The sequence below is a fragment of the Platichthys flesus genome, chromosome 8 (genome assembly GCF_949316205.1).
Source record: "Platichthys flesus chromosome 8, fPlaFle2.1, whole genome shotgun sequence".
NCBI classification, from domain to species: Eukaryota; Metazoa; Chordata; class Actinopteri; order Pleuronectiformes; family Pleuronectidae; genus Platichthys; species Platichthys flesus.
The window spans coordinates 16,728,446-16,748,852 of NC_084952.1; the positions used below are offsets into that span (position 1 = coordinate 16,728,446).

Sequence of the window (20,407 nt, forward strand, 5' to 3'; positions counted from 1 at the left end):
CCCAAACAGAGGGTATTAAACAGCAGCTCCCAACACTGCCGGCTCAGACGGATGTGTGGACCCCGCAGGGACGAAGACAGGAGACCATGGCCTCGTTTAAGAAGTCCTTTGAGAGCCTGAAAGGGACAAGCCACTCGGCTGCAAAAGGAGTCACAGACACTGCAGGTACAGAACTACAGCAACAGGAAAAAAAACTTCGACCTGATAGACAGAAAATACTTGTCAATGCTGTTTTTATCCTTTTCAAATGTTTCAAATTGTGTTATTGGATTCTTAAGAAGCAGACATGCCAGCTGCTGTAGTTTTCTTCCCCTGAAGTCACTGTAAGACCCTGTGGTGTGTTTTCAGTGCAGGCAGCTCAAGAAGCTGTGAAGCAGGTGGCAGATTCCTCCATAGAAACAGCCAACACAGGTAATGGGTCCACTGCTCTGTCTGTGAACTATTATGATGCGACAGTAGAGATGTCATTTTCAGCAGGCTACAGCTAAAAGACAGATTCAGGCTGTCGGAGGATGAAAAGCTTACTTGAGAATGTTATAAGAGTTTATTACTTTGAGTATGAGAAATGACCAAAGTTGAATAGTTTTAATCAAACTACTGAGTATGTCTGTTCTGCTTCCTTCTTTGAAGCTGCAACAGAAGCCAGCAGACAGACCCAAACAGCCATAGGAAAGGCTGCGGACAAGGCCACGGACACCATCAAGGAGTTTGGACACAAACTGGAAACCAAATGATTCATAAAACAGTTCCAGCTGAAGCCAACTTTCTTGCTCATCCAGAGGTCATAGACAAGTAATAATTGTTGGAATGGAAGTATGTGGCATCAGAAATCCAGACAAAATATCTATAGTGTGCTCACATAACACCATTCAGCTAACATTCCAAAGGCAATTTTGAGCAATTCTTGTTTTCACATTTCCCCATCACCCATTTGTATTTCTTGCTCTTTCATTATATGTGACTATTTTCGAAAATAAAAAAAGATATCACATGTGTCTCAGGTTTGTAAAAGGTGATATAACACTGTCAGTGGCTGCTGCAGAAGCTGTGTATGTGTGTGATGCGGCCTGTTGTTGTGAGCACTCATCAATGAAGCACCACGGTCACCGACACATTGCGGAGAATACGGCCCCTTTCGCAGGCTGAGTGCTCCTGATGAGAATTTGATCGGAGCTGTCTACCTTGGCCCCTCAGCAACACACCTCCCTCCATCACACTACGCGGTTGCCAGGCAACAGCACTCCCGAGGCGGCTGGGGATTGGTGGAGGCCTTTTGAATTTATGGTGAGCATACTTCTGTCAGTACACAGTGTTCTGGCCGGGCTGCAGCCCACCTCTACAGCGAAACCTAGAACGGAAAGATTCTTCCCAAATAAATAGGAGAATAAAAAAAATCCTTGGTTCCAGACAATTGACCCGAGGCGAGCAGAATTACAGAGGCTCTAAATAAATGTGTGTCGTGAAGCGGAGAGGGTTGAGAGGGAGGGGGGGGGGGGGAGCGGAGTGTGAAAGACGAGGTGGTTTATAGGAGTTTGTTTGTGTGGGAGGTGCAGCTCCGCTTCCTCCCGGCTCCTTCAGCTGATCTGCCCTGTTGTCTTTGATGTGCTCTCACAGTTGCAGCAGTACAGAATGTTTTACAAATATCTTTTGCTATAATTCAGTTTGCATTCGTCTCCTGGTCCTGAAATGGGTCTTTGATAATGTACCATCACAAAACAATTCATTTTAACAGCCAGCTTTTTTTTAACTATGATAATCAATGTTTTATTTATACTGAGAGTGGTCAGACAAATTAACACACACACACACACACACACACACACACACACACAGAGAGAGAGAGATAGAAACTGTACACTTCCCTTCAAACTGACCCGATTTTATCTGCATGGAGCTTTCATCACCACTTCATGACTCTTCTAAAAAATTGTCTCAAGTAAAGCCAACTCACAGGTTCATCTCTGCACTCACACTCTCCTCTTTGTTGCTATGAGAACCTGCAGTTAATTACTATGATTTACTGATGATTAGAGAGCCGAACAGAGATTTTTTTGTCATTACATTACCACTCACTGCCAGAATACCCGACCGTGGTTTCCAGGGAAACTGGAAATGTGAAGCTTTTCAACAGACACAGCCACAGCTTAAAGAGCGAGGGTTGCCTAAGACTGATTCTTCTAGAGACAAACCTTTAGCCACTGCAAATCACTTCCAATCAACAGGGGAGATGTACGGACATATGTGGGGTCTCGATCGACGCTGAGACTTGTAACGTTTGACCCAAATCGGAGACTGAGCCATGGGGAGACTCCACTTTGACTCGGACTGCTGAGGTAGGTCTTTGACTCGTGATTTCCTACAGTGTATTTCTCCGTGTTTGCTCTCGTGGCTAGAATATAGAGCCCTATGCTGCATTCCAGTGCATGCTTTTATGTGTATGTGATTATGAATTTAAATTGAATTTGAGCAGTGTGAATGTATTTATAAGCAGTATGGTCTGAATCATAATCAATCAGTATAATGTTCTTAGAAATCTGAATAATAGTGTCATGGTGTGTTGAGTAAAAGTGAGTATGCCGATTACATGGGGCGACTAAACTAAACATGAATAATGTCAATCAAGTAGTAGCAGTGATGTAACATGTGCTGCACGTCTGCGTCTATCGCGGAAACAAAAATGATTTTCCTCCTCCTCTCGTGCTGAGGCTTGTTGTTACAGTCACTGATTACGAATGTAACCATCACTGCTGTGTTGTTCCCCTGCAGGCACTTGTACGACTTAAATGCAGAGACAGGATGGGAAGTCTTAAGGACGAGATGAGAGGTTTCAGAGAGGACCACCAGCCTCACGACAAGACAGATGAGGGAGAGCGTTCAGGTGGCTCGGATGACGGCGCCGTGCCAGAGGGAGCTCTGTTAAACACAAGTCAAGAGTCATCAACCCGAGGGGACCATCAGCCAAAACAACACACGAACACCAGCCCCGCTGAGGAGGGAGGTGAGAGCCCGACATCCACAGATCAAGTGCTTTCAGGGGAGGATAGAGACAACCCTGACTCAACACAAATTAAAGACTGCACACAGACCGATAGCACCGCTCCGACACAACAACCTGAAGCTGATGAAACAACCGCTCATCCTACAAACATGACAATCTGTACCAAGTCCCTGAAGAATGGAGATGCAGACATGCAGAGGGAAAAGTCGGAGGATGGTAGTGTAGGTCCGGACAGAGAAAGAGAGCCAGAAATTCTGACTATCCTGGTGCCGTCAGCCACAGACCCCTCCAACCCTCTTTCTCCAGACCCACGTTCCCCAGCTCCTCCTGGACAGCAACACATGCGCACGCAGGTGAGCCTGGAGGTCGTCCAGTGTCGCTCTGCAGCCACAAGCCCCATGACTCCTCCCGACGGCGTCCACCCCTTCTTCTTCCCAATCTCCTTCGGGGGATCCGGAGCTGTGGGCTCTGACACAAAAGACGCCGAGCTACAGGTGGGTCAGCAGGTGGAGTTCTGCTCCGTTGCCACGTCCCCCATGACCCCAAAGACGCCATCGACCACCGCTTTCCCCGAACTGATCGGGAGGGAGATGGTGCAGAGGGGGGAGCCAGTGAAAGGATCAGGGGAGCAGAGGGAGAGCGGCACACAAGAGAGTTTCCCTGTGACAAGAAGTCTGACCGGAGCTGAGTCAGAGATAACCGCAGCTTTTAAATGTGCCACATCAACCGAGCTGAATGACGGCTCCAGCTCTGCCGGCCGCACACAGTCACAAGTTACTGTGGCTGATAGTGATCAGCAGAGAAAGCAGCAGAGGATGGGAAGCATGGATCAGGACATTACAATCCTGGTCACCCACTACAGCAACAATGAGGAGGAAGACGAAGAGAATAATGAGTTATGTTCTTACTCCATTGAGCAAGAGATGGTCAAGATAGATGAATATGAGGAACAAGGTGAAAACAAGAGCGATGGAGATGAGAAGATCTCCACAGAGGTTGATGCTCCTGATCAGAATCCCCCTCAAAGCACAGCTGCAGAATCATCTGCTCCTGCCAGTGGACAACCAATAACCAATATGAAACCTGACAGTTCAGAGGGCAGAGAAAATAAAGATGTAAGTGACGAGTCTGTGACAAAACCTCCCGTCCCTGAATCTCCAGCTCCCTTCGGCTGCCATAGCATCTGCACACAGGTGAGCCTGGAGGTGGTGCAGTGTCAGTCTGCAGCCACCAGCCCTATGACCCCTCCTGAGGGGGACTTTGCCTTCTACTTCCCAAGCTCTATTGGGAGATGTGGGGCTGTGGGTGCAGGGACTAAAGATGCCGAGATGCAGGTGGATCAACAAGTGGAGTTCCGTTCAGTCGCTACAGCGCCCATGACCCCGAGAACGCCCACCACCACCACGTTTCCCGAGGTCATGCAAAAGGCACGTACGGAGGAGAAGATAGTGGAGGAGGTAGAGGTTAAAGACGAGCAGGTTGAGAGAGAGGTAGAATGTAAAGAGGAGGAGAATATAACTGAAGAGAAGAAAAAGGAAGCAGAAGAAGACGAGGACCAAACAGAATCAATAAACTGTCAGGAGAAGGATGAGGAGAATTGTGAGGAGCCGGTGCAGGAGGTGAGCTGGGACGATAAAGGGATGACGTGGGAGGTGTATGGGGCTGTGTTGGAAGTGGCCGTGCTTGGCTCAGCCATCCAGAAACACCTGGAGAAGCAGGTGAAGAAGCAGAAGCCGTCCATGCCGCCCCCGCCTCCCCTCAACCCCTCGGCCATGCCCCCCTCAGAGGCCTCCCAGGGCGGGTCGGGCTCAGGGTCGGGCAAAGGCCGGGCCGGGAAGAGAGGGAGTCGGGACGGGAAGGGGAGTCGACGCCGGAGAAACCCGTTCCGTCAGCTGATGGAGAACATGCAGCAGCCCCACTGCTGCTCCCGAGCTCACACCAACGAGTGACACGAGGACGAAGCGACAGCTGTCTGCGGGGAAGAAAAAACACGTGACATCTGGTCGGTGTGGCTGTGATGCTGTGAACATGGTCTTGAAAATGTGAGAAGAGAATCACGTCCTCACACAAGACAAAAAGCCCAAACGTATTGAATACACACGTCAGCCATTCAAGGGTTGTTTTCATTCCTCTTTTTCACAGTTTTTCTGGGACTTTGTAAAAGTGAGGGTTTTATGTCATCGTTAGCTTTTATTCCTTCTCGTGTTTTTCACCAGGACCTTTCAATCGTCCACTGAGTCATTTTAGCTTCTTCTTTTTATGCACCTCAGACAATGTGATGCCATGGCAACCAGTGATCCTTCTCCTAGTTGCCAACAAGCTCAGCACTGAACAGCGTCGACAGAGGCAGAGACGTCTTCAGAGAGGCAGCTTATGATTGTGATTGATGACCTCCTGCTCCGTCAGCATGCTCTCTGGGTCGTTTAATTTCAGACATGTGGATATTTGAATTTCTCAAAATGTTGCTTTGTGTGTGAGAGTAGTCCCTACCATCATCGCTGGCTTTTTGTATGACTTATATTCCGCTTTTAGATTCAGCACAATGGCTTGTTTTTATTATGAACGAAGCATAGAATTGTACTGGTGACGAGCACAATCAGGATCATTTTGGAAAAGCAATGACTCATGTTGTTAAAACTTTACTGTATTTTAATGCCATGGCGAGTGATTCAGTTGTAAAGTTTGTGATGAAACTGTGTTTTTGATTCAGAGGATGTTACAGTGTCAGTGATGATGGTGTTCATACATTAGTGGGCTGAAATCCACACTGGAAGAAAATGCTTTTATTCACATATTGCACTAGTAATACATTCATTTAGATGTCAGTGAAATTATCCGTTCAATCTGCTGCTTGACGTCACAAAGTGTCACTGCATGAGGTTTCGTTTCTGCAACAAGTGTCTTGAACCCGGAGAAAAGTCTTTTAACAGAACGTTCCTGAGGTCCAACCTTGAGGCTGACATGCAGGATTTCATTCATACATGATGTTAGATTCTTATGTGTACCTCTTGTTTGATTTTCTTTCTGGGAGCATCAGCCCTAACCAAAAAAAATAACAATGTGTTGGCATATCTTATAATACAGTTAGTTGCAAAGCAAACCGAACAATTTTTAATCATTAGCTTAATATACGAACAAAATAAACGTATGTGTGCAACAAATAATGGTTTTGTTTTTTTTCTGTTGATTTTGTCTGGATTCTCTCTGTCTAGATCAGGAGTAAGGGAACCTTTTTTCATGTCAAGGTCTATTTCAATTATTGACACCTATACATCCCTCCAACATCCAGCTAATATTTTCTTTTCTCACAATTTTTTTTTGCTCTCATGGGTTTTCTTTGTATTTATGAAGGGCCTCGGCTCTCACGTCGGATAAAACTGAATCATCGGTGGAGACAGTTTGTCTCCGCTCTCCTGGTCTGGATACTATTGTAAAGAGACATTAAAGGAGGAGTTTGACATTTTGGAAAGTCGCTTTGTATCGTTGCTGATACTTTAATGAGAAGATGAATACCACTCTCAGCTATTATCACTAGATATGAAGCTACAGTTAGTGGTGCTTAGCTTAGAATAAAGCCTGGGCAAAGCCCTCTAATTTTCAAGAAACATTTGTGTGAATTACATAATCATCTTCATTTGTTTATTATTATTATTATTATCATTGTTAATGTTGTTGTACTCGAGATTCTGGAGGGCTGATTTGGTTTTATCTCTCTTCTCTGCTTTAAATTTTTCAATTTAAGCTAAAACTGATTGATATGAAAGTTGTATTACTCTATATTGTTTAGGAAAGTAGAGTATATGATAGTAAAATGGTTTGTTTCCATAGTGTGACATGGTTTCCCTTATTGGTCAGAACAAAAAATCATATAAAGACAAGCTCTTAATGCAAAACTAAATGCTCTATTTCAAAGATCTAAGAACATGGTGCAAGTGCATTTACTATTTAAACGCGGCGCAAGATAGGAAAACGACAACAGCAAGGAAATTTCTGTTTGGCCAGGCACAAGACAAGGCCCTATTTGTTTGATTAGTTATTTGGTCGATCTAGTCAGAGAAGCAACATGTGTCCATCTGAAGCCTGAGCTTGGTGCCTCTCTCTTCATTCTCTCCATCACAGATCTGTGGTGCTGAAGGCCGGGTTACTGAAACCCACATTAGGTTGGTCTCTCTTCTGTCCCCGCTGGGCCAGCGCTGCACCCAGAGGCTCAATGTACTCTGGTGGTCCGCCGTACTCCTCCTCCTCATCCTCCTCTTCCTCCTCGATCATCAGCTGATGAGTAGCAGGAAAGAATTAATATTATAAGAACACAATTTGTTAAATAAAAGTTTGAAACAAATTTAAGATGTCATCTCACCATGTTTGTTTTCATATGATTTCCAGGAAGGCCCATGTCTTCAGTGAGGTCGAGGGAATTGAGACTTAAGTGAAAAAATAAATATCAAATTATTCCTAGAACTCAGACTCAGTCCTTTCCTAAAGACAATGTTTCTTTTCTCAAATCAATGTAGAGGTGTTTGGTTTAGCTGCAGGTCACATGACACTGTTGGAGCTGGAACCAGCTCTGTGACACAACATGCTGCCGTGAGCAGACTGTGACAAAATGTTCTCCTGGAAACCGTCCCAGTAACTAACCAGAGAGCCGAGAGAGAGGCTGCGTGTCACTGTGAGCCACCGCCTTGTCAAACTGAGGTCACCACGCAAATAACTACCATCAGCAGATGGAGATGAGCACGGCATTCAGGAGGGTCGTCCTTACCTGACTTTGTCCACATCTGAGCTCTCCTCGTCCAAGTCCAGGACCATGTGGAGGTTGAGAACTGGATTGGCTCTGTCAGGGAATAGTCGATCAATCAATCAGATGTCATTTGTAGAGCACTTTTCACACATACCCCTCCCCCAGAGCAAAGTCATATAAACATGATCTGAGGTAACTCATATTTCCTATTGATCATTGTTGTTCATTGGTCATATTCCTTTGTTATTGAGTTGCTGTTGTCTTTTTCTCACCCCTCCATGGTGTACTTGTTGGTTCCAGGCACCACAGCGCCACCCTTCTGGTTGTCAGACGTCATCATGGACGCAGAATTCATAGCTTTGGCGGCCTTTAGCTTCCTCCCGTAGCTGTAAAATGAAGCGAGCGCATACGTCAACTGACACCAAACCTCTCACAATACTTTTAAAACTTTTGTCCCATCCCTAACTTTATTGCCCTGTTTCTTACTTTCTGCGGGTGCACATGAGAGAGGTGGTGAGGATCCCCAGCACGATGATGAGGCCTCCCACCATCCCGAACAGAACGTACTTCACAGTGTCTACTTCTACTACGGTCGTAGGAGGCTGCCCCTGAAACACAAGGAAGAAATAGGTCTTCAGTATGTTGTTGACTGTAGACCTATGAGGTTTAAATTACACCTCCCGCTGTCAGATCTAACATTATATCACTCCAAACATAATAGGGTTAAAAACTATACTATACTATAATTATCATTGTTTCATCTTTATTTGTGAATAATCTTGGATTTCTGCAATAAGCTTATAACTTTTGATTATTTTTTCTAATATATTAAGATATAGTCAGAAAGTCCCTATCCTCTTTTAAATCTAACTTAAATACACATTTTTGTAGGTGTGCTTTCATCTAGTTCTGATTTTACAACCTACTGATGATTTTATTTTTCAAAGTGTACCTTCAAGATGGTATAACGAGCTCACAGAAATTGTATCTAATTTGTTCATAATAACAATAATTAAAATGATTACTTACAATGTATCTGAGGCCAAGGTCAGCCAGTACAGGATAATGCTCAGGACCAGACACCATCCTCTCCACTTCATTGGAGGTGAGAGCTGTCCCGTTGGAGTAGACAAAATACGCCACCATCACAGTGATAGGTGAAGCTCTGTGAGGACAAAATACTTAAAAGACTGCACTTAGGTTTACAGATCTAAAATCATTATCATCAACTACCAACATCAATTAAGGGATGCCCCATAATATGACTGTTTTCAGGCAGACTTGCCCCACCTAGTGGACAAAAACTGAATGTCGACAAGTAGAGTTTCTGTCGCCAACAGCCAGTGCTTTATGACTGTATTGTGATATAAGGTGATGTGAACTTGGCCTAGAACTTGCCTGGATGTGTCTACAGTTTCAGGCCTGATTAAGACAACTTCAACAGCAGCATTGGTGGCAGCAGTGAGCGACCTGGACATGGAGAGATCAGAGAAAACACTCAGTCATTAATGGGAACTACAAGTATTAAGTTCTCCATCCTCAGATGAATATGTTTACCTGATGATTTTATCCCGATCCTGTTCAACTTGCTCTACGGTTTTTGTAAACTGAAGTTCGACTTTATACGATTCATCAACTGAGAAAATCTGCAATATAACAAACATTATAAATAGAGGCTGCAGTTTTTGTCACTTTGGTGTTTACAAAGATAGACAAGCAAAAGCTTCATTTAATTTCATTCCCTCACCTCCAGTACAGTGTTGCTGGAGATGCCACCAGTATCAGTTGCAGTCACCGTTACTAAATATTTCCCCTTCAGTGACATTTCCAGTCCCTCAGTAGTTCTGTTGAAAGTTGAAGAAAACATAAGAGTGGACAGAGTACAGACAAGTAAAGGCCTGTGTTTGTCTTCTTTATTGTTGTTTTCTTTCTTTTTGTGGGTTGTTTTGTATTGTTTCACTTTATTATGTTTAAGGGACTTTTTCAGCAACAAAATTCTGTTTCTGTTGGTGTCTTGTTTTGTATCTCACTCTTTGTGTCACCTCTGGCTGTTTTGTTTCTGTTATAAATTGTAATGTTAAAGGGAGAGTTCACCCAAAAATGATATTTCACTCATTATCTACTCACCACTGTGCAGATGGAGGGGTGCGTATAGTGTCTGAGTCCACAAAACACTTCAGGAGTTTCGGGGGTAAACAACATTGCAGCCAAGTACAATGAAATTCAAATTAACTGGTGACCCCCTTCTTCAAACAATATTATGCCTCCATAAGGCTCCTGTGGTGTCTTAGAAGTGTCCATAAGCCTCATTAAGACCATGTTTTTAGTCTAAATGTTCGATCTCATCCTCCTCTGGAGCTGCGTTCACGTCCGGGCACACAGCATGTGCTCTTTTTCTGTCTCTCTTTTTCAGCTACTTTCTGAATCTCTTTGTAGTGACTTTTTCATGTGTCTTTTGGGTAAAATCACTGTATAGTTTTTTAACTGACTCTTCAACTATCGATATTAACAGCCACATCCCAAACACACACACACCCAAACACTGACTCACACACATGCACCAAAAGTTGTCAGAGCATCCACATACAGTACATGTTGAGCGCTGAGTGATTTGTACTAACTTGTATGATGCTGATGGATTATTGTTTACTCACTGGATAATCCCAACATAAATATCCTTCTGCTGTGTGGTGACGGCCTCAAACAGCAGTCTCATGTTAGTTGTGCGATTGTTGTTGTCTTCGAACTGGACTGCTGTTACTTTAAAGTCAATCTGCCTGTTAACTCCAGAGTCACCATCTATAGCCTGAGAGAAGTGTGAGATACAAGCAGGAATGCTTGGAGGTCATTTTACATATTTTATAACAAGCTGAAATCACATAAGTTATTTGATCCCTTTCATACTCACAGTGACTCCTGCAACTGACGTCCCTTTACTTGCACTTTCAGACACCACAACTAAAGAGGGGAAAGGAAGGGATATTAGAACAGACAGTCCAAAGTTAAAGGATACCTTTCATTATAATTGTGGGTGTGTACCACAATGACTCTCGGCCCAATAGATCACATCCGCTGGCTACAATGTAATCTAATGGGGCAACTGCAACAGACTATGAAATGTCCCCTACAAGAGCTGTTCAGCTCCAATTAAAGGCTCAAATAGATATCTTAGCTAAGATAATAATTGGGGGTCAGAAGCTGTGTGGTTGGACCAACTAACTGTGCGCTGGAATGGTGGTCATGCCAAAGAAAGATGGCAAGAAGGTGCGTCTGTCTTACAGAAGAATCAGCCACGTACACCACATTTATTACCCCCTTCGGCCAGTTCCAATTTGATCGTCCTCCCAATTGACTTGCCTAAGCACCCTAACCCTTCCAGTGCATGATGGCTAAAGACAGGAAAGATCAGGCGTCACCCTGAATGTGGACAAGTGTGTTTGCCCTGACCGAAATAAGACTGAGGCCATCATGAAAATGAAAGAGCCCACAAATGTTAGTGAGTTGAGGAGCTTTCTCGGGATGGTCAACCAGCTGGGAGAGTTCATCGTTTATCTGTTTCTTCATTGAGCATGTCTGCTGAAGAAGAGCTGATTGGGAGCGCCAACATCTGTGTGGATTGTGTCATGGAAAGTTCCTACTTACAGAATTTAGAAAGGACCACATCTTTAAAAAAAAGGGGATGAATAATCCCATGAGGTCTGACTAGACAAACGAAGTCTACCTTTTATTCTTTAAAAAGGGTAGATGTGGTATTATTGTACATCATATGTTTGATTATTATATATTAAATAGTAAATGGTCTGTATTTATATAGTTTTTCTAGTCCTGATTTACCACTCAAAGCATTTTACAGTACAGGTTACTGCAATTCACCCATTCACACACACATTCATACAGTATATCTATGGGCAGCACTTTTTCTATGAAGGTTAATTTGAGACCTTCTGGTTATAGGAAGACTGCTCTTCCTCCTCAGCCAGAGGCAAGAAACATATTGTAGTCGATAGGACCTGAAAGGATGTATGTTTGTACCTGAAGGAATGTTATTGTAGGGACACAGACCGGCCCGCCATGCTCGGTTAACAGTCTTTGTGAAGATTACTCCTTCACACAAACACGACAGCACCCACAATTCTAAACATAGCACCCAGGTTGAAAAATACCAGAATTCCTCTTTAAGTGTAAAATAACTACAAACCAAATACAGAATCTGAGGGAATGAATTCAGGAGCGTTGTCGTTGATGTCTACAATGTTGATCACCAGCTCTCCTGAAAAAGATTAAAGTAAAGCATTGGTGAACAGAGCGTGTGTTTCATGATTTTATGCCTTTACTATGCTTTACTGCTTTGATTTGATTATCTTTCGTTATCGCTGTACAGCCCAGTTCTGACCTGTTGTAACACTGTTGTTTTCCCCCTTCTCTGTGAACTCGTCCACCACCAGGGCCTCGATCACTGCCTGGTCACACTGTTCATAGTCCACTGTGTACGACAGGTTGAGTCTGACTTCCCCATTTGGATCGAGGATAAACCAGCTGCAGGGTATCAGAGAGCCGTTGCATCTGCATTTGATGGATTCCAGTTCATAAACCAGTGAGTGATTTCCGTCTTTGTCCTGGCCTGTGAAACTCCCAATGGCCCCACTGACAGTGGTGTTCTCTTTCACCGTCACAGGTCCCGTAGGCGTGAACTCAGGCCTCTCGTCGTTCACGTCCAGCACGTACACCTCCACTGTCTTCACAGCTGTCTTTTGCTCAAGATCTGTTGCCTCTACCCTCAGTCTGAATTGCTTCCGGGTGCTCTCAAAGTCCAATTCAATGTCCGGGTCCACAGTGATGTTCCCCCTGTAGCCCCTCTCATCTGCAAAGGTGCGTATGATGAAGCTGCCGAAGCTTCCTTCGATTATGCTGAAAGAAATGCGATTGAAGTCTGTCGTTTGGTCCAAATCCTCAGCATAGACAGAGCCCACATATGCACCTGGTTTTAACGGAAAGAAATACAAATTAAATCTAGTCACACAATTCGGAACACCTGAAATCCATTTGCTAACTTTAACACTCACCTCTTTCTCCTTCTTTGACAGAGAAATTATAAGAGGAGGCCTCAAATAGCGGAACATTATCATTGATATCCTGCAGGAAAAGAAGACGGTTTCAGTTTTCATCTTCACCAGGGGGTGGCAGCATCGGTAGCATCACAGCACCAGAGTCTTAGTATGAATTTCTGAAGTCTCACCTCTACATTGATGATAACTGGGACCACAGAGGACAACGGGGGAGTTCCTTTGTCAGTAGCAGTTACGTTGATTTCGATCCTCCCATTCAGCTTCGGGTCCAGGTCCTCTCGATCCAGCTCGCCTCTGTTTGTCAACACGCCAGTGTTTGGGTCGATGGTGAAGTTGTCACTGAACCTGCTCTGCATAATTCCATACACAATTTGGCTGTTTTCTGTATCCGAGTCGTCTGCATCAGTCGCCTTTCCAAATGAGATACATTAGAGAAAGCCGTTAGAAAACAATATGCTTTATGTAATGATACTACTACTGAAATGTAAACTACATTCCTGGAAACATGTGGACACCCTAGAAAAACCGAATTGTGTGTGACTTGAAACCACTAATTCCAAAACTATGGTCCTTCCTTTGCAGCTATGAGACCATTGACTTATCTTGGTGACTGTATATGAATACTGTGATACACTGATAAGCTTAAATCTTAACTCGTCTGTTGGAGCCTGCAGGTGAAGGCTGGGGTAGAGGGGGAGCTGACCTGACAAGGCAGTGGTACTGACGCAACGCAGAAGAGGCATCCACAAGCAAAGGGATGAATGGGAAATCTTTGCAGTTAAAATAAGCCGCCAAATTGAGAGGGTTTGTATGACAGACAATAGAGAGTGAGGCCGTTTGAGTTGACTGTCTGAACAAGCTCACAAGCATCACTCCAGTAGTGAAGCCTGGCACACACTAGAACAGAACTCAAACCAGTTTTCAACATGTTCCACGAGCATTCATACATAAGCCCAGTCAGTCACTTTGGTCCTCCCAAAGCTGTTGATACATGAACTGAGTCCATCACTCACAAATAATGAAAAACATCCCCATTGTTAACTAGTCCCCTTGTGAAACAATATTTAAATTCAATAGATCAAGATTTTTACTTGTATCTCCACCAAATTACACACATGTTTATATTTATATCAAGATCTAAGAATTATTCTCTGAGAAATCTATGAAATGTAGAAAAATGCTTTTTCTGGTATTATTAATAGAAAAAAAAAATTGATTGCTGTTAACTGTTGTCTTATCATTCTTATTATTTTGTCACTGTTACCTCGATCTTTACTTCAAGCTTTCCCCCCTCCTCCACAAACGCCAGGTAGGATTCTCTGTTGAAGACTGGCTTCTGGTCATTGATATCGGTCACAGTGATCTCCAGCATTGTGTTGCCGGGCTTCCCTTCTGTGTCTATGGCCTCCAGAGTCGCTGAATACAGAGATCGGACCTCCCGATCCAACAGAGTCATGTTTTTCACATAAATTGAGCCCGTTTGTGGCTTCACGTCAAAGTACAGTCGTCTGGCAACACAGATACAGACAGGTGCACTCAGTGATGTTGTCAGGGAGCATGAAAACAAAAAATGCAGACCGAGGCTGCGCTCAAATACCCAATAAAATGTAGTTTGGTTTGAGTGTAGACATACATGCTGTCTGGAAGAAGTCTGTAGGTGATGTTGCCTTGGTCCATTGTGTCAGGATCCTCTGCCTGGGGAGAAAAACAATGTGAGCTTATCTGAGAGTTTCGAACACTGTCTGGGTAAGAAAAATAAGATAAGGTTAACTCGTACAGTGATCTTGGCCACTACCGTCCCATCAGGAGAGTGCTCAGACACATTCAGCTTATATGTGTCGTGTGGGAACGTGGGGCTGTTGTCATTGGCGTCCTTGATGGCAATAGTAACTGTAGCAGTGTAGCGGAAGGTTGGTATATCTTCATCTATGGCAACCACCTGTACACATGGTGAGAGCAACACATTAGCACCTTAGATAACCAAATGAAAAATAACATGTCACAGCCTGTTTTGAACTGATACCTGCAGAACTATTTGCTGTATCTTTTCAAAGTCCAGCAGTTTGGGCTGCTTGACCATCAGCTGAACGATACTATCTGACGACGTAAATTGAGGTTCCACAGAAAACACGTCCTTGTCAGTTCCCTCCAGGATTAGCTTAGTGCGAGAAATCTGTGAAAATCCAACAGGGATTATTCATGCTCCATAATGAATGTGACTCTTTAAGTATTAAATGTCCTAATTTCTTACCTTATCGGGGTCTTTGACCGTCATGTTGATGGATACGGCCCCCAGTGCGTGTTCAAGGACCTCTCCTGTGAAGTGGCTTGCTTGTACACAGGAGTCTCTTGAGCCGTCACATTTATAAAACGCAGGCTGGTTGTCATTGACGTCAATGATGCTGATCAGTACATCTGCTGTGGTGCTGGCTAGTGTCCCGTGGATGTTTGGATTAGACTCGGTGGCCTAAAACATAACAGAGAAGAAACTTTTAACTTTTTCAACAAAAATGTTCTAATACACAAGATTCTCAACTCAAAGAGACCCGTAAACATTATTTTCGGCTAAACCATAGGTTCAACATGTGTGTAATTTTCATATATATCATGCTGTGGGTTGTATTTTGTGTTTTTGCTTTATTTCACAGATTTTTGTTCTTCCACACATCAATTTGAGAAATCAACCTCAACAAATATTTGCATTAAAATCACGTTTTTTTTTCTATGAGATTGGACAGACACCATTCTTGAGACGGTGATGTTGTATGTACGATTTAGTGGAGACTCTGCTTCTGTCCTAAATTCAATTATTTTAACTTAGGTTCCTCGAGCAAAGACAGCACCTTCTTCACAAATGACTTTTCTGCCTCCTCACCTCCTCCTCTCTCATGAAGAACCACCCAGAGTGGATGACAAAGCTGCGAAGCCTTGTCAAGATGTCGCCCCCTCACTCAGCGTCACTCCTTGAGTTCTTTGCCATCACCTCGGCTCTGGTGTCCAGAATTAATCTCCTTTTGACCCCTTCTTCATCCCCCTGTGCTCAACCACCATGTCAATAAGGTCCCTGTTGTCTCACATGATCTTCAGGCTGACGGATATTTCACCTACCTAGCCTCATACTAGGTAGAGTGTTTTGTTTAGCAATAAATACAATCATAGCTGCTGCACCTGCTGTGTTGCTGTGAAATCCCCAGGCAGTACTTTTCTATTGCTGTGGTTAGTGCAACTAGGGTCTTTGGAGACAGTTTTAAAGTGGAAAAGTGGCGCCTGAGAGTTGTACATTGTAAATTTTCACATTCTTTTTTTCTCCCATCTGAAGCTTTAACATCTTATTTTGATATGACATTTTAGGATTTATGCACAGTCACTTCCTTGCCAAAAGTCAGATAAGAAGCTCTGCCACCACGTCAAATGGTAAATCATTAACATGGTGTCTCTCATTTCTTCGATCCATACAAACAGGAAAACACAGCGTCTCCAGGTTAGCATGAGCAGAGGCTTGGGATTGGTGGATTTGAAGGCTAATTGGCTGTTAGCTTCATGTTTAGTTTACTGGAATGAGAGTGGTTTCAATACTTTCATCAAATCCAGCAAGAAACTAGAATAAATGTATTATCAATAATGTTGAACTATTCCTTCAATTGTTGTACAAGAATTATTATTTTTTTTTTTTTTAACCTAAATGAACTCAAAATACACTCATTACTATTACTTAACTTATTTACAGTACCTTTACAGTCAGGGTAACAGTATCCCCAACAAGTTCTCTGTCAATTCGTGACATCACAGAAATAATGCCCTTGTCTTTTGAGATTTGAAACAGGCCAGCTGCTGTCGTACCTGTCAACCAAGAAAGACAAACCACTTATCACGTGCTTGCTCTCACTGCTAACAACACAGTGTTTTAATTTGTGCAGGTTGTTGAAGCTTACTTTCAATGCTGTAGTTGATAACATCATTAATTCCAATGTCCTGGTCTATTGCGAACACTTTAAACACAAATGTGCCCTGTCAAAGAAAAAAAAAAAGATCTTCTGAAACGTTAAGCAGCTGAAAGTCTCCCTTTTACTCAAAAACTATAGACTGCTTATGGAACACACAACATGGAGGCTTTGTGTCATATCACACCATGATTTGCAGCGGAAAACAAAAGGATTGTACATTAAACTCTTACACTCATATTCAGGTTCATAATCTGTAGTTACTTGAAAGGTTTATATGCTATAATGTTTAGAAAACACATCACTTTCCTCATTCTCCATATTGGTGCAGCTTAGTTTCCTTTTTAGCTGAATGGTGAAATGCACTTAATCAAATAATGGCATTAAAACTATTCACCCTGTATCTACCCAGAATTAAATTCCTCCGCACTCACCACCAGAGAGTTCTCCTCAACTCTCCCTAGATAGGGAACACCGAGGAACTTTGGGTCGAGATCTGCGACGTCCTCCACCGTAATGAAGGAATAAACAACACTGGAGAAATAGTTTATATTGTCATAATAACACTTGCCCCCACCATCCTGAAATGAAACACACAAAGGTATTGAAACTCAAAAAAATGTTAGGCTACATATAATAGAAGTTTCTATTCAATACAATAGATCATTGATTGCTTATTATTATTGATTAAATAACAGATCACTCACAGGATAATAGATGGCATTACTAATAAGCATGATGGTGAAAAACTGAGAATTCCATTGTGGCAGCATGGAGGCATGACTCAAGCACAGAGTATAAATAACAAACACAACTTATAACTCAGTATGCTCTCCAGACTGATAGATCGATAACATCATTAATACATAATATTGAACATAAGAACTGTTCCCTATATAGGAATCTACAATTTCCCAAGTTACATTTGTTGCACAGTATCATGAGAAGCTTGATGACACTCTCTGATATATTTCTGTGTAGCCTGACGTTACAGTCAGAAGATGGTTAGCTTAGCTTGGCATAAAGACTCAATATATAGAACCAAATCCAAACTCAGCGGTATAAGCACAATACTTACTGTTGCATTGATCCTAAGACGGTAGAAAGTGCTTAGTGAAGTATAATTCAGACTTTTTGCTAATTTGACGTTACCAGCTGCATCGATGCTGAACACACTTGATCCTTCAATTGGAGTAACCTAGAAAGCAAAGAGCACTTGAAACTTTCCTTATATTTATTGATCCTCAGAATATGATATCAATAAACAAATTTATTGAGGAAGCTCACTTGATCAATGCTGTAATTAATAACACCGGCAGTTCCAGTATCTTCATCAACAGCCTTCGCCCTAAACAAAGTTGTGCCCACAGCGGTATTCTGATGAAACAGAGAGGGATAGAAACAAGAGGGAACAAATTTAATTCAAAACAGGAATGTCTCTCGGCATTAAGTGAAAGCTAACTTTTACATCATGATGGATTGTTATAATGTTTACATATATTTTTTTATAGAAAAACTGAGTAATTAAAAAGGTTTAGAGAACTATAGACACAGAGGTTTGACTTACTTCTGGAATCACTTTATCATATGACCTGTCCTGGAATATGGGTGGGTTGTTGTTGGCCTCACTAAATACTAGATTTAACTGTGTTGGTGTCTGTTAGACAAAGCAAGATGCAATCGTTGAATACAATGAACAAAACCAATATGAGACAGATGATTGAAACTAATGTCACTTACATAATTTGGACCATCAGAGACAACAACTCCAAGACGTATAACATCCTATAACAAAGTAAATTCAAAGACAAATATAGGAAATTGATAAAACCCATACACACAAAATAAAATGACTGATGGATATTTCCTTCTATACCGGGATATTTAAAGGAATTGCGACTTTTACAATCCCAGTGTGTTCGCCGACGCTGAAGTATTGAGCATAGGGCCCGTTGAGTGAATAAGTCAGGACATCATTTTCTGCGTCTGTTGCTTGTATAGTAAACGCATCGACACCTTTGGAAAAAAACAGTAGTGGAACATATAAAGTTGGGCAGTATTTTGGGAGGCATGATATCACAAAACTGAAATAAAGGCAGTTCTCAATATTTCCCAGACACTCTACCTGGCGGGATGTCTTCACACAAATGGTAAGTCGACTCGGTGATTGTAGGACTGGTGTTAGCTGCAGAAACAGTATATGAGTGTTAGGTAGAGATGTAAATAGATAAATAATGAGGAAAATGTAAAAAAAACTAACTGAACAGTCACCATATGTTAAGCTGATAAGGCACAACAGCAGAATACTTCCTAGGATCCCGTCCATGACTGAAAATGAACAGAAAAATAAATCTTATAAGCAAAAGAGTTAGATAGTGACCACAACGACAGTGACCATATTGCTGTTTAATTGGAAATTATTACTTTTGCATATTTAATCATAGCAAGATCTCAACTAAAAATATGTTGTGAGACAAGAAAAATGACAGTACATCTAAAACTGAACCATGTCACCCAGCTGGTAGCGTAAGATGAAAAGTGAGACAAAGACCAAAGTCAGGAGGATCCATGCACTTGCAACAAGAAATAGCTGGACAAAAATTTGATCCAATAATTTGGGAGACATTTCAGTCCACCTCAAGTGGGTAGCTGAGAGACCAATACAGTCAATAGCTTAGAATTGAACCTCTCAAATATGAGGCTTTCACCCCTTTCTCATACCATTTCCTCTGGAAATAACACTTACAACATTCAAAGCATTTTAGGAAGTACGATGCAAACAGACATATAACAATTACAGGAAGCAAACGCTGCCATTTCTGTTGGTTGAAATTTAACAGTATATTGCCCTTTTGACAACACCCAGATAAGTAGCATCAAAGCTATGATGTGACGTCACTGAGTGGATAATATGTTGGAAAGTTTTATTTACAGGGAATGAAGAGCAGTGTCAGCTCTACGCCCTGATCAAATCTTTAACACTGATAAGGTTAGAGGTTCACATAGATGGTTCGGTGGAGATTTACATTACACAAAATTATAAGTGAACCGAAACTTGAACAGCAGATAATTTTTATCAAACATGAACATTAAAAAAAATCTGAGGACATTTGAACTATTTTACATCAATCACCTGAGAACAAAACATATAATTCAAGTGAGATATATTTTTGATGATTAGATATGTCGTTCCTTGAAAAACCCTTAAACAAAGAAAAAAAATGTAGGGATAATAAACAGATTTTAACCGTCATTTAAAAATTAAATGATCATTATGATTTAGTCTTTGTGTGACGATTAATGCTTAAGGCCATTTCAAGATTTTCAAATGCAATCCGAACGCTTTGATGTTTTGAGGATCAGATTTTAATAAATGTGAGAATAAACAGATTTTTAATGCTGTAATTTCTGAGGTTTAATCACTTTGGTTGCTCTGCGCTTCTTAGAATTGTTCGATTTGATTCTGTTCCTCTCACAATACTAACTATATCCTATGTTGTACAGTTTTTACCAGATTTAATTGATACATATATTTCCTGTCCTTGCAATATCAGCACATTTTACATTAGCTCTCTTTGTGATCCTCACAGAGCTTTGCAGACTCTGTAAGCAACACGCTAACACTCAAAAAGCATAAATCAAATATAAAATGAAGCAGTCAGAC

General features: G+C 42.1%; 2 protein-coding genes across 2 annotated transcripts; one reads left to right on the plus strand and one right to left on the minus strand.

Annotated features, from left to right (window-relative positions):
• Positions 1 to 2,133: 2,133 nt before the first annotated feature.
• Positions 2,134 to 6,030, plus strand: LOC133959259 (G protein-regulated inducer of neurite outgrowth 1). Its single transcript, XM_062394381.1, has 2 exons — positions 2,134 to 2,333; positions 2,767 to 6,030. Exon 2 carries the CDS (start codon positions 2,797 to 2,799, stop codon positions 4,945 to 4,947), a length of 2,151 nt encoding a protein of 716 aa, XP_062250365.1. The 5' UTR covers positions 2,134 to 2,333; positions 2,767 to 2,796; the 3' UTR covers positions 4,948 to 6,030.
• A 780-nt stretch (positions 6,031 to 6,810) lies between these two features.
• Positions 6,811 to 19,449, minus strand: cdhr2 (cadherin related family member 2). Its single transcript, XM_062394382.1, has 30 exons — positions 19,015 to 19,449; positions 18,869 to 18,928; positions 18,620 to 18,759; positions 18,484 to 18,528; positions 18,311 to 18,400; positions 18,031 to 18,120; positions 17,822 to 17,941; positions 17,178 to 17,324; positions 16,735 to 16,810; positions 16,533 to 16,642; positions 15,054 to 15,269; positions 14,826 to 14,975; positions 14,580 to 14,741; positions 14,436 to 14,497; positions 14,067 to 14,310; positions 12,973 to 13,212; positions 12,800 to 12,869; positions 12,130 to 12,714; positions 11,935 to 12,006; positions 10,645 to 10,694; positions 10,391 to 10,542; positions 9,484 to 9,580; positions 9,294 to 9,382; positions 9,135 to 9,206; positions 8,766 to 8,901; positions 8,223 to 8,344; positions 8,009 to 8,122; positions 7,758 to 7,829; positions 7,356 to 7,419; positions 6,811 to 7,270 (listed from the first exon to the last, which is right to left on the minus strand). The coding sequence occupies exons 1-30, from the start codon at positions 19,067 to 19,069 to the stop codon at positions 7,112 to 7,114; spliced, it is 3,861 nt and encodes a 1,286-aa protein (XP_062250366.1). The 5' UTR covers positions 19,070 to 19,449; the 3' UTR covers positions 6,811 to 7,111.
• Positions 19,450 to 20,407: the final 958 nt, after the last annotated feature.

Bases quoted from the DNA above. Each gene is read 5' to 3' on its own strand.
- LOC133959259 (XM_062394381.1), top strand. From the start codon at position 2,797: ATGGGAAGTCTTAAGGACGAGATGAGAGGTTTCAGAGAGGACCACCAG.
- cdhr2 (XM_062394382.1), bottom strand. From the start codon at position 19,069: ATGGACGGGATCCTAGGAAGTATTCTGCTGTTGTGCCTTATCAGCTTA. The intron at 17,325-17,821 runs GTAAGTATTGTG...GTTTCATTTCAG, and splicing joins GTCTTAGGATCAATGCAACA to GATGGTGGGGGCAAGTGTTA. The intron at 8,345-8,765 runs GTAAGTAATCAT...CTTGTGTTTCAG, and splicing joins ACCTTGGCCTCAGATACATT to GGGCAGCCTCCTACGACCGT.